This window comes from Tachypleus tridentatus, unplaced genomic scaffold (assembly GCF_004210375.1).
Source record: "Tachypleus tridentatus isolate NWPU-2018 unplaced genomic scaffold, ASM421037v1 Hic_cluster_1, whole genome shotgun sequence".
NCBI lineage: Eukaryota > Metazoa > Arthropoda > Merostomata > Xiphosura > Limulidae > Tachypleus > Tachypleus tridentatus.
In genome coordinates, this window is record NW_027467777.1 from 27,583,598 (window position 1) to 27,598,061 (window position 14,464).

The following is a 14,464-nucleotide window of genomic DNA, read 5'->3' on the forward strand; positions in this document are numbered from 1 at the left end:
AAATGCAATCGTTGCGTTGTGAAATTAATTTGTGTTATATTTATAATGACTGTTTACCCTTCTGTAATTGTTGTAGAATGCATGTTTAGTTTTGTTTATTCGCGTTATATTTTCCAAACTTCTAAGCACGAAGTTTCTTGTGTCATGAATCGAGTCTCAAGGTTTAGAGCACGTGTTGTTCGTTACACAGGCTAAAGCTGCATATCTTTGTTCTTAAGTTTCAAGCTAGCATGTTTATGTGCATATAATTAGTCACGACTCAGTTTTTAAGACACGTGTTAATCTTCTTACACGGGTAATTGTTGCATACTGCTAAACTTTATATGCTCATATGTTTTTATCCTCTTCTTACAGGTGTTGTACCTTCACTTTTCTATAAGCCATCACTTCATTTTCCTACGTGTACATCTGAACACAAACATTGTGCATCAACCAATACCAATGTGTTTTTAAGCCCATGAATATTGTATTGTTCTCAACACGAACCAGTGTTGAGGCCGTTAAAACCTGAGATTCGTGTTAAAGAGAACCGGCACTACATATTCTTTATCAGAATTCGGTCTATGTTTTGGACCAGGAAGGTCAGGTACATCCTACATCTCTTCTCTGGAATTGTTATTTTGTTAGCACTGTTTCCGAACCCTAGGTAACAATTCTTGTTACAATGTTGTTGCATTACTTTCAGTATGTTACATTTTGGCTCCTGACCGAACATTTTATTCGATACCCTTCCCCTGTAGAAGTAACAATAACTGATAATTACTATGTTGGTTTTGGCGCCCCTCGATGTGGGTATTTCATCACAAGTTGTGTTGTTTATGTAACACAAGCTTGTGGCGTGTATATAAAGGTTATTTCAGACTGGCAGAAGAATTGATGATTTATTTACCTATGAAGTATGTGTGAAGGTTAGATGAAGTATGAAGTTTACCCCTAAGTCTTGATATAGAAGGTTAGATGAAGTATGAAGTCTACCCCTAAGTCTTGATATAGAAGATTAGATGAAGTATAAAGTCTACCCCTAAGTCTTGATATAGAAGGTTAGATGAAGTATGAAGTCTACCCCTAAGTCTTGATATAGAAGGTTAGATGAAGTATGAAGTCTACCCCTAAGTCTTGATATAGAAGGTTAGATGAAGTATGAAGTCTACCCCTAAGTCTTGATATAGAAGGTTAGATGAAGTATGAAGTCTACCCCTAAGTCTTGATATAGAAGATTAGATGAAGTATGAAGTCTACCCCTAAGTCTTGATATAGAAGATTAGATGAAGTATGAAGTCTACCCCAAAGTCTTGATATAGAAGGTTAGATGAAGTATGAAGTCTACCCCTAACTCTGTAACAGAATAAAACATAATTGTTTTATGGCAGTTGGAAGTGAGCCTAGTATAGTAAAATCTACCAACAAAGTGGGACTACCGCATTAGATATTTACCTTTATAACAACTGGGTTCGAACTGTCATCTAAATGCTAATTAACTCAAACAAACCTTATAGTCTTTTACAGATAGTATGACAAATGGTAAATATGTGAATCAAGGTTTCAGGAGAGGAATCTACACACACCAGGAAAGACGTAGAGAGATGAACGGGGAACATTAAGACATCAGGAGAGGAAGACAGGAGTCTACACTAACAAGAAGAGACGTAGAGAGATGAACGGGGAACATTAAGACCTCAGGAGAGGAAGAAAGGAGTCTACGCTGACAAGAAAAGATTTAAAGGTATGAGGGGGAACATTAAGACCTCAGGAGAGGAAGGAGTCTACACTGACCAGAAAAGACGTAGAGAGATCAACGTGAAACATTAAGACATTAGTTGAGGAAGGAAGGAGTCTACGCTGACTAGGAAAGATGTAAAGGGACGAGGGGGAACATTAAGACCTCAGGAGAGAAAGAAAGGAGTCTACGCTGACAAGAAAAGATTTAAAGGTATGAGGGGGAACATTAAGACCTCAGGAGAGGAAGGAGTCTACACTGACCAGAAAAGACGTAGAGAGATCAACGTGAAACATTAAGACATTAGTTGAGGAAGGAAGGAGTCTACGCTGACTAGGAAAGACGTAAAGGGACGAGGGGGAACATTAAGACCTCAGGAGAGAAAGGAAGGAGTCTACACTGACGAGGAAAGACGTAGAGAGATGAACGGGGAACATTAAGACCTCAGGAGAGGAAGGAAGGAGTCTACGTTGACCAGGAAAGACGTAGAGAGATGAATGAAGAATATTAAGACCTCAGGAGAGGAAGGAAGGAGTCTACACTGACCAGAAAATACGTAGAGAGATAAACTGGGAACATTAAGACCTCAAGAGAGGAAGAAAGAAGTCTACACTGACCAGAAAGGATGTAGAGATATAAATGGTGAGCATTAAGACCTCAGGAGAGAAAGGAAGGAGTCTACGCTGACCAGAAAAGACGTAAAGGGATGAGGGGAACACTAAGACCTCAGGAGAGGAAGGAAGGAGTCTACACTGACCAGGAAAGACGTAGAGAGATGAATAAAGAACATTAAGACATCAGGAGAGGAGGGGAAGAGTCTACACTAACCAGGAAAGACGTAGAGAGATGAACGGGGAACAGTAAGACATCAGGAGAGGAAGGAAGGAGTCTACACTGACCAGAAAAGACGTAGAGAGATGAACGGGGAACATTAAGACATCAGGAGAGGAGGGGAGGAGTCTACAATGACCAGGAAAGACGTAGAGAGATGAACGGGGAACAGTAAGACCTCAGGAGAGAAGGGGAGATGTTTATACAAACCAGGAGAGACAAATGGATAATATTTAATAGCAGTTATATAGGAAGGCTCAATCATTGATGTGAAAACGTGGTAACTATCTACCAGAAACCGTGAAAACCTTACCTTTCAGTGCAGGCACACATTTCCATGCTTTGATAGGTCCTTTACCGCTGAACTGTCCAAGCACTAGTTCCATGTAATATAGCGGTCGACCAATCACAAACAGCAACAGGAGATAAGGAATGAGGAAAGCCCCTAGATGTTCATTAAAAGCATCGGCTTAATGTTGTTTATTTTGTTATACAAGAAAGATAAAGTACATGTTCTAAATTGGAAAAACCACTTTTTATGCTTTAGTATCTTACAAATCTTGGATAAAAAACAACAAAGTTTTAGTAATTATTCAGTTTTCAGATATTCGATCTGTGAAACAATATCTTTACCTCCACCATTGTTGTAAGCAATGTTGGGAAAACGCCAAACATTGCCGAGTCCAACTGACATGGATATACATGACATCAAAAATTCCAAGCTTCGACCCCACTGACCTCGGTGTTCAGAGTGATCTTTGACCTTATCTGGTACCGTAATTGTCTGAAATCAAAACACTGTTTTGTTATAAAGAGCAGAGCTTAACGAATCATGCTATTTATAAGAAACAATTTTTATTATTTAACAAATAAGTTTTCAATGGCTTGGAAGGATTCCGCCTGGGACTATGGCATTAGAATAACTCTCATAATTATAGCATAAAAATTCCTGAATAGCATATTTATTAAGTTAACTTTCTGTTACAAAAAATCATTATCCATAACAACGAACAACAGTTACACTACGATATCAAGTAAGAACTCTGCGACTTGGAGAATAAAAACATAATTCCAAGTTTCACCTACAGACTCGTTTCTTATTTCTAGAACTACATATTCTGGATTTAGTTTCAGGCAGTTAAGTGTGATTCCACAACTTTAATCTGGTATCAACTTTATAGTTGTGAGTTTGGGTTCATCCTTTAATATTTCACCTTAATATCTCTGAGGCATTCAAGATATTTTATGTTTATTAGAATCTGTATAAATATAATAGTGTTGTGACTGTTTTATGTAACTACTTCCAGTGAAGAAATTCATTAGGCTCATACTCGGGTACATACAAACTTTTAGCTTTTGTTTTGAAGTTTTTATGGAAGTGTTTACATTTTTAACCACCACTTCGCCCCTAGTGATGAAAATTCACTAAATTTTGTTTGAAGGTTTGTTGAGTTCATGGGAAGATACATACAATTTTGCGGTTTCACATTTTGTGTTTTGCAGTTTTTATGGGTATTGTTTATAATTACATAAAAGGGAAACAACTTTTAATGAGATAACCTTTCATTAATCATGAATTAACATAACTTTCGACTGGGTATTTCTTAATAATATAGTTTTAATTCTGATTATTTTTTCAGGTAAGAGAAAAAGGAGACCAAACATCTCATGGGTGGCAAAAATCTGTGTTTTCAAAATATCAGATAGAATGAAAACTGCTTGGAGATATGAAAAACTGTAACCATAAGTTGATTCCCGTTTCTCACCTTATTAATACATTTTAAGATAATTGACGTTGAAACATTAACCTTTTGTGTTTTTACATAAAATTTTACAAGTCCTTCGGTGAGTAGTAAGTTTAAAGATTTACAGTGCTAAAGTCCACAGTTCGATTATTCGTAGTGGACAGACTCAGATATCCCAGTGTGTAGCTCTTCACTAAAAAAAATATTTATTTATAAAAACAAACTAAAAGAACTAGACAACAGAGATTCTAAAAGGAACGTGAAAAATCGTTAATTTGCTAATGTAATTTAATCATGAACATTAGGCTTAGTTATTCTATTTTGTTTATCAGTTTGGCCTCAGGCCGAAGTCATGATTGAATTTGTTTTCGAGATTAGATATTATCTTTTGACTGACAAGATAAAAGATAAATCATGTTTTAATTTACTGCTACTTTCAAATCCGTGACGTATACATTGAGAGGAACGTGGCAGAAACAAATAGCCAAAACATGTGTATTCTAGGTTTACATTTACTAAACACCATTTACGATTTTCTTATGTGAGTGGTAAAATGAAACAGGTCATGAGAGATATGTTGAAATTTTGAGATGAGAAACTTGGTATGCAAACCATTGTGTCTAATCTGTCTTTTCTTTTTTTAATCTAAAAATGTGTAAACTCCTAGGATAAAGGTAAGGTCACGGCGATAAACGTTATCATTTATAGCTCAGAGCTCTACGAAAAAACAGCACTCAAGTGATTAGAGTATTCTTAAGTGTTTGCAGTGACTAAGCAATTATTTAAGTTCTCCTTGAAACTCACGTCGTAATTTCCATACCTAATCTGATAGTATTATGTGATCTGCCTTTATTCATCGCGTATATTGGGAAAACAAAAACGAATACACTGAAATGAATACCCAAAAGTAGCAAAAACATAATGTTATTAAACACGTGATATGTAACGGGAGTGAAACTTGCTAGGTCTCTCCATCTCCCCTCGTGATCTCCGTACAACAGAATTCATCACATATAATATTTTAACACCAATACAGCCATATGTTGTTCCTTTATCAAGTTCAATGTTTTAACACGAATAGAGCTAATGTTGTTCCTTTATCAAGTCCTATATTTTAACACTAATACAGCCAATGTTGTTCCTTCATCAAGTTCAATATTTTAACACTAATAAAGCCAACGTTGTTCCTTTATCAAGTCCTATATTTTAACACTAATACAGCCAATGTTGTTATTTCATCAAATTCAATATTTTAACACTAATAAAGCCAATATTGTTCCTTTATCAAGTCCTGTATTTTAACACTAATACAGCCAATGTTGTTCTTTTATCAAGTCCTATATTTTAACACTAATACAGCCATTGTTGTTCTTTCATCAAGTCCAATATTTTAACACTAATACAGCCAATGTTGTTTCTTTATCAAGTCCAATATATTAACATTAATACAGCCAATGTTGTTCGTTTATCAAGTCCTTTTTTTAACACTAATACAGCCAGTGTTGTTTCTGTATGCTTTACCTACTTGACATTCACTGTTTAATTGTTGAAATCCCAAAATAGTGTTATAAAACTTCTAGTTCGTTAATCACTAGCAGAAATATTGTTGAAATTCCAACAGTACTGATGTAAAAGTTCTAATATCTTAATCAATACCACAAATATTGTTGACTTATCACAGTAGTGTTATAAAATTCAAATTCCTTAATTACCAGGAGAAATATTGTTGACATTCCACAGTAGTGTTATAAAACTTCTAGTTCCTTAATCACTAACAAAAATAATGCAATATTTATGCAATAATTTGTTTTAATATTAAGAAAAACATATATTTAATGTAATTCATTCTATATATGTCAGCCATTTAAGTGTTACTTGTTATTCTAACTTCTGTTTGAACAACATCTTGGACTGTCCATCAGTACTGAGGTGAAACCATCTAATATTTTAATCAACACCAGAAATATTGTTGACTTCCCACAGTAATGTTAGAAAACTTCAAGTTCCTTAATCAATTGTTGTAATATTGTTGAATTTCTCACAGTACTGTAGTAAAACTTCTAATACCTTAATCAATATCAGAAACTCTTTTGTATTTCCTACAGTACTCATGTGAAACTTCTTGTGCCTTAATCAATTGTTGTAATATTGTTGAATTTCTCACAGTATTGTAGTAAAACTTCTAATATCTTAATCAATATCAGAAACTCTTTTGTATTTCCTACAGAACTCATGTGAAACTTCTTGTGCCTTAATAAATTGTTGTAATATTGTTCAATTTCCCAAAGTACTGTTGTGAAATTTTTAATGTGTTAATGACTAGCTGGAATATTGTTGAATTTTCTACAGTACTGTTATAAAACTTCTAATACTTTATTAAATAACTGGAATATTATTGAATTTTCCACAGTACTGTTGTGAACTTTTTAATATTTTGCTCACTAGCAGGAATATTGTTGAATTTCTCTGAGTCCTGTAGTGAAACGTTCCGTAATTACAAGTAGGAATAAACCGTTTTCTGATTTAACGTACATATATTTTCTCACTATACAGACGGTATTTGTGTTTGGAGCTTATCTCGAAACCTACCAATAGCGTCAAACTGTGTTCAAAATTCACTGAATGCTGTAACTGATAAGTGTAATAATAGCAATTGATAGTTATCCCACTTAACGCTATCGATGTGAGTTTTCGACCAAGTTTAAATAAAGATTTTTTTAAATTATCAAAAAGTAAAACATGTTTCTGAATATCATCCATTCATGGGTTGAATGTTTCAGGGTTTGAGGTTTGTTCTGGATATCGCACAACGTTACGTAATTATTATCTGAGCTGGTGGTCTCTAATTAGGTAAAGGAAGACTAGAGGGAAGGCAGGTTGTAATCACCACCCACCACCAACCCTTGGGCTACTCTTTTACCAACAAATAATGTGATTGGCAGTCGAATTATAACGTACCTACGGAGGAAACGGCGAGCATGTTCGTATAACGGGGATCCGAACCCGCATATTGCTAGTCAAGAACCTAACCACTGTGCCAATATTTTAGAAACATAAAGAAATCTATCAGTAAACGAATCATTTATCTAAGCCTTGTTACAAGTAGTCTACGTCCAGTCACTGAAAAAGTACTGTTGGCAAGTCACCTTCAACATGTCTGACAGAAATTGTATCACGTTACAAATTCATCAAATTTTAATATTAGTCGACCAGAAATTAACATTCCTAGCACTCAGTTGCTATCAAAAACGAGAAACACATTGACTGATGCCCTATTTACTAGAAAAAGTACCTTACACAATAAATATTTGGCCTTCAAATCAACCTAGACACAATATTCATTATTTACATTCAAATCAACCTAGACACAACATTCATGATTTACATTCAAATCAACCAAGACACGATATTCATGATTTACATTCAAATCAACATAGACACGATATTCATGATTTACATTCAAATCAACCTAGACACAATATTCATGATTTACATTCAAATCAACCTAGACACAATATTCATGATTTACAATCAAATCAACCTAGACACGATATTCATGATTTACATTCAAATCAACGTAGACACAATATTTATGATTTACATTCAAATAAACCTAGACACGATATTCATGATTTACATTAAAATCAACATAGACACGATATTCATGATTTACATTCAAATCAACCAAGACACAATATTCATGATTTACATTCAAATCAACCTAGGCACGATATTCATGATTTACATTCAAATCAACATAGACACGATATTCATGATTTACATTCAAATCAACCTAGACACAATATTCATGATTTACATTCAAATCAACCTAGACACAATATTCATGATTTACAATCAAATCAACCTAGACACGATATTCATGATTTACATTCAAATCAACCTAGACACAATATTCATTATTTACAGTGAATTCAACCTTGACACAATATTCATGATTTACATTCAAATAAACCTAGACACGATATTCATGATTTACATTCAAATCAACCTAGACACAATATTTATGATTTACATTCAAATAAACCTAGACACAATATTCATGATTTACATTAAAATCAACATAGACACAACATTCATGATTTACATTCAAATCAATCCAGACACGATATTCATGATTTACAATCAAATCAACCCAGACACAATATTCATTATTTACATTCAAATCAACCTAGACACAATATTCATGATTTACATTCAAATCAACATAAACACAATATTGATGATTTACATTCAAATAAACCTAGACACAATATTCATGATTTACATTCAAATCAACATAGACACAATATTCATGATTTACATTAAAATCAACCTAGACACTATATTCATGATTTACATTCAAATCAACCTAGACACAATATTCATGATTTACAATCAAATCAACCTAGACACAATATTCATGATTTACATTCAAATCAACATAGACACGATATTCATGATTTACATCCAAATCAACCTAGACACAATATTCATGATTTACATTCAAATCAACCTAGACACAATATTCATGATTTACATTCAAATCAACCTAGACACAATATTCATTACTTACAGTGAATTCAACCAGGACACAATATTCATGATTTACATTCAAATCAACCTAGACACAATATTCATGATTTACATTCAAATCAACCTAGACACAATATTCATTACTTACAGTGAATTCAACCAGGACACAATATTCATGATTTACATTCAAATCAACCTGGACACGATATTCATGATTTACATTCAAATCGACCTTGACACAATATTCATGATTTACATTCAAATCAACATAGACACAATATTCATGGTTTACATTAAAATCAACCTAGACACTATATTCATGATTTACATTCAAATCAACCTAGACACAATATTCATGATTTACAATCAAATCAACCTAGACACAATATTCATGATTTACAATCAAATCAACCTAGACACAATATTCATGATTTACATTCAAATCAACATAGATACGATATTCATGATTTACATTCAAATCAACCTAGACACAATATTCATGATTTACATTCAAATCAACCTAGACACAATATTCATGATTTACATTCAAATCAACCTAGACACAATATTCATTATTTACAGTGAATTCAACCAGGACACAATATTCATGATTTACATTCAAATCAACCTGGACACGATATTCATGATTTACATTCAAATCGACCTTGACACAATATTCATGATTTACATTCAAATCAATCCAGACACGATATTCATGATTTACATTCAAATCAACCTAGACACGATATTCATGATTTACATTCAAATCAACCTAGACACAATATTCATGATTTACATTCAAATCAACATAGACACAATATTTATGATTTACATTCAAATAAACCTAGACACAATATTCATGATTTACATTCAAATCAACCTAGACACAATATTCATGATTTACATTCAAATCAATCCAGACACGATATTCATGATTTACAATCAAATCAACCCAGACACAATATTCATTATTTACAGTGAATTCAACCTTGACACAATATTCATGATTTACATTCAAATCAACATAAACACAATATTGATGATTTACATTCAAATAAACCTAGACACAATATTCATGATTTACATTCAAATCAACATAGACACAATATTCATGATTTACATTAAAATCAACCTAGACACTATATTCATGATTTACATTCAAATCAACCTAGACACAATATTCATGATTTATAATCAAATCAACCTAGACACAATATTCATGATTTACAATCAAATCAACCTAGACACAATATTCATGATTTACATTCAAATCAACATAGACACGATATTCATGATTTACATTCAAATCAACTTAGACACAATATTCATGATTTACATTCAAATCAACCTAGACACAATATTCATGATTTACATTCAAATCAACCTAGACACAATATTCATTATTTACAGTGAATTCAACCAGGACACAATATTCATGATTTACATTCAAATCAACCTGGACACGATATTCATGATTTACATTCAAATCGACCTTGACACAATATTCATGATTTACATTCAAATCAACATAGACACAATATTCATGATTTACATTAAAATCAACCTAGACACTATATTCATGATTTACATTCAAATCAACGTAGACACAATATTCATGATTTACAATCAAATCAACCTAGACACAATATTCATGATTTACAATCAAATCAACCTAGACACAATATTCATGATTTACATTCAAATCAACATAGACACTATATTCATGATTTACATTCAAATCAACCTAGACACAATATTCATGATTTACATTCAAATCAACCTAGACACAATATTCATGATTTACATTCAAATCAACCTAGACACAATATTCATTATTTACAGTGAATTCAACCAGGACACAATATTCATGATTTACATTCAAATCAACCTAGACACAATATTCATGATTTACATTCAAATCAACCTAGACACGATATTCATGATTTACATTCAAATCAACCTAGACACAATATTCATGATTTACATTCAAATCAACATAGACACAATATTTATGATTTACATTCAAATAAACCTAGACACAATATTCATGATTTACATTCAAATCAACCTAGACACAATATTCATGATTTACATTCAAATCAATCCAGACACGATATTCATGATTTACAATCAAATCAACCCAGACACAATATTCATTATTTACAGTGAATTCAACCTTGACACAATATTCATGATTTACATTCAAATCAACATAAACACAATATTGATGATTTACATTCAAATAAACCTAGACACAATATTCATGATTTACATTCAAATCAACATAGACACAATATTCATGATTTACATTAAAATCAACCTAGACACAATATTCATGATTTATAATCAAATCAACCTAGACACAATATTCATGATTTACAATCAAATCAACCTAGACACAATATTCATGATTTACATTCAAATCAACATAGACACGATATTCATGATTTACATTCAAATCAACCTAGACACAATATTCATGATTTACATTCAAATCAACCTAGACACAATATTCATTATTTACAGTGAATTCAACCAGGACACAATATTCATGATTTACATTCAAATCAACCTGGACACGATATTCATGATTTACATTCAAATCGACCTTGACAGAATATTCATGATTTACATTCAAATCAATCCAGACACGATATTCATGATTTACATTCAAATCAACCTAGACACAATATTCATGATTTACATTCAAATCAACCTAGACACGATATTCATGATTTACATTCAAATCAACCTAGACACAATATTCATGATTTACATTCAAATCAACATAGACACAATATTTATGATTTACATTCAAATAAACCTAGACACAATATTCATGATTTACATTCAAATCAACCTAGACACAATATTCATGATTTACATTCAAATCAATCCAGACACGATATTCATGATTTACATTCAAATCAACATAGACACAATATTCATGATTAAAATTGACGTCGTTTTATAATTTCGACTGTGGGAAGATTATTCTGTTAAAGACGGATTTGGCTGGGTACTTTCCTTTCCCCATAACAAAGTTTTAACGGATCGGGCGGGGTACTCCCCTTTTTCGCATAACAAAATTTTAACGGATCTGGAGGGGTACTACCCTTTCCCCCATAACAAAGTTTTAACGGATCTGGAGGCGTACTCCCCTTTCCCGCATAACAAAGTTTTAACGGATCTGGAGGGGTACTCCCCCTTCCCCCATAACAAAGTCTTAACGGATTTGGAGGGGTTCTCCTCCTCTTCCCCATAACAAAGTTTTAACGGATCTGGCGGGGTACATCCCCTTTCCCGCATAACAAAGTTTTAGGTATTTAGATCCTCTAATTCTAATTGAATTTTTAGACCCAGGCCGTCATGTAAGATCGTTTCATCATTTCTTTTCTTTATGTGGATATCACCATCAACTGACATCCCAAGCGTGACTCTTTTGAAGATTCTCTCTGTTTATTTAAACCGAACACTAAACACGGGCACTCACTGCTTAAAGAAATCAAACTTTGCTGGAGGCCTGAAGGGGTATATAGACATCAATAAACTCTCCAGCTTCACTCCCAAACTAAATCTCTGTCACAGAAGTTCTGTTTCTTTTTCCGATTCAAATTACTCCCATTCTGAACTCGTTGTATCTGCTTAAAGACATTCTGGTAAAAATACACAAAGGTATTATAGTGTTAAAAACTACATGTCTTGTTAGAGTACCTCTAATGTAAAATAACTGTCATTGCTACAGAAAGTCAGTAAACAGACGCAAATAATTAATTTAACAGAATTATTAAGGTATTTAAAATTGCCCTGGAAAATTTATTATTTTAACAATAGGAACAGTATACAGATCAAATGTTTGTATTGTTCTAACTTCATGTTTAAATTTAATTTTTAACTGCTATGGTAACGAACGAATTAACATAGGTTCTCGCTATGGAATAATAAGATGACAAACCAATGGGAATCGTTTTTTTTTACTATCCTTTAATGTATGTCAGAGTGATGGAACATGGATCTAGAATGGCTAGGTGGTTCGTTATTGGTCAGAATCAAGGTTACCGGTGTTTGTATTGGTCAGAATCAAGGTTACCGGTGTTTGTACTTTTACTTATAACAAGTAGTAAATATTCGTTGGTCTTGATATAGGGGATGCTGGTGTTTTGTACTTTTATATATTACTAGAAGTAAATCTTCGTTGGTCCTGATATCAAAGACGCTGGTGTTTTGTACTTTTACTTACAACAAGTTGTAAATCGTCGTTGGTCCTGATATCAAGGATGCTGGTGTTTTGTACTTTTGCTTACAACGAGTTGTAAATATTCATTGGTCCTAATATCAAGGATGCTGGGGTTTTGCACTTTTACTTACAACTAGTAGAAAATCTTCGTTGGTCCTGATATTAAGGATGCTGGTGTTTTGTACTTTTATTTATTACTGGAAGTAAATCTTCGTTGGTCAAGATATCAAGGATTCTGGTGATTTTTAGTTTTACTTATAACTTGTACTAACTATTCGTTGGTACTGGTATCAACGATACTTGTGTTTTGTACTTTTACTTATGACTAGTTTTAAATCTTCGTTGGTCCTGATATCAATGACGCTGGTGTTTTGTTGGTATACTTATAAATAGTAGTAAATCTTCGTTGGTCTTGATATCAAGGATTCTGGTGATTTTTAATTTTACTTATAACTCGTAGTAACTCTTCGTTGGTACTGGTATCAACGATTCTTGTGTTTTGTACTTTTACTTATAACTAGTTTTAAATCTTCGTTGATCCTGATATCAAAGATGCTAGTGTTTTGTAGTTTTACTTATAACTAGTAGTAAATCTTCATTGGTCCTGATATCAAGGATGCTGGTGTTTTGTACTTTTGCTTTCAACTAGTACTAAATCTTCGTTGGTCCTGATATCAAGGATGCTGGTGTTTTGTACTTTTACTTACAACTAGTAGTGAATTTTCATTGGTCCTGATATAGGGGATGCTGGTGTTTTGTACTTTTACTTACAACAAGTAGGAAATCTTCATTGGTCCTGATATAGGGGATGCTGGTATTTTGTACTTTTACTTACAACAAGTAGGAAATCTTCATTGGTTTTGATATCAAGGATGCTGGTGTTTTATACTTTTACTTACAACTAGTAGTGAATTTTCATTGGTCCTGATATAGGGGATGCTGGTGTTTTGTACTTTTACTTTCAACTAGTACTAAATCTTCGTTGGTCCTGATATCAAGGGTGCTGGTGTTTGTACTTTTACTTACAACAAGTAGGAAATCTTCATTGGTCCTGATATAGGGGATGCTGGTATTTTGTACTTTTACTTACAACAAGTAGGAAATCTTCATTGGTTTTGATATCAAGGATGTTGGTGTTTTATACTTTTACTTACAACTAGTAGTAACTCTTCATTGGTCCTGATATCAAGGATTCTGGTGATATTTAGTTTTACTTATAACTTGTAGTAACTATTCGTTGGTACTGGTATCAATGATGCTTGTGTTTTGTACTTTTACTTTCAACTAGTACTAAATCTTCGTTGGTCCTGATATCGGGGATGCTGGTATTTTGTACTTTTATTTATTACTAGAAGTAAATCTTCGTTGGTCCTAACATCAAGGATGCTGGTGTTTGTACTT

At 32.9% G+C, this 14,464-nt stretch overlaps 1 protein-coding gene across 7 annotated transcripts in view; it reads right to left on the reverse strand.

The window, feature by feature from the left end:
• The window catches only part of LOC143241915 (sodium-dependent nutrient amino acid transporter 1-like), a 41,808-nt gene that overhangs the window by 13,318 nt on the left and 14,026 nt on the right, over window positions 1-14,464 (reverse strand). For all 7 annotated transcript variants that reach the window (XM_076485216.1, XM_076485217.1, XM_076485218.1 and 4 more), the window contains exons 3-4: window positions 3,182-3,332; window positions 2,862-2,993 (exon numbers count right to left, since the gene is read on the reverse strand). In XM_076485216.1, coding sequence (XP_076341331.1) covers window positions 2,862-2,993; window positions 3,182-3,332 — 283 coding nt within the window. The remainder of the gene's footprint in view (window positions 1-2,861; window positions 2,994-3,181; window positions 3,333-14,464) is intronic.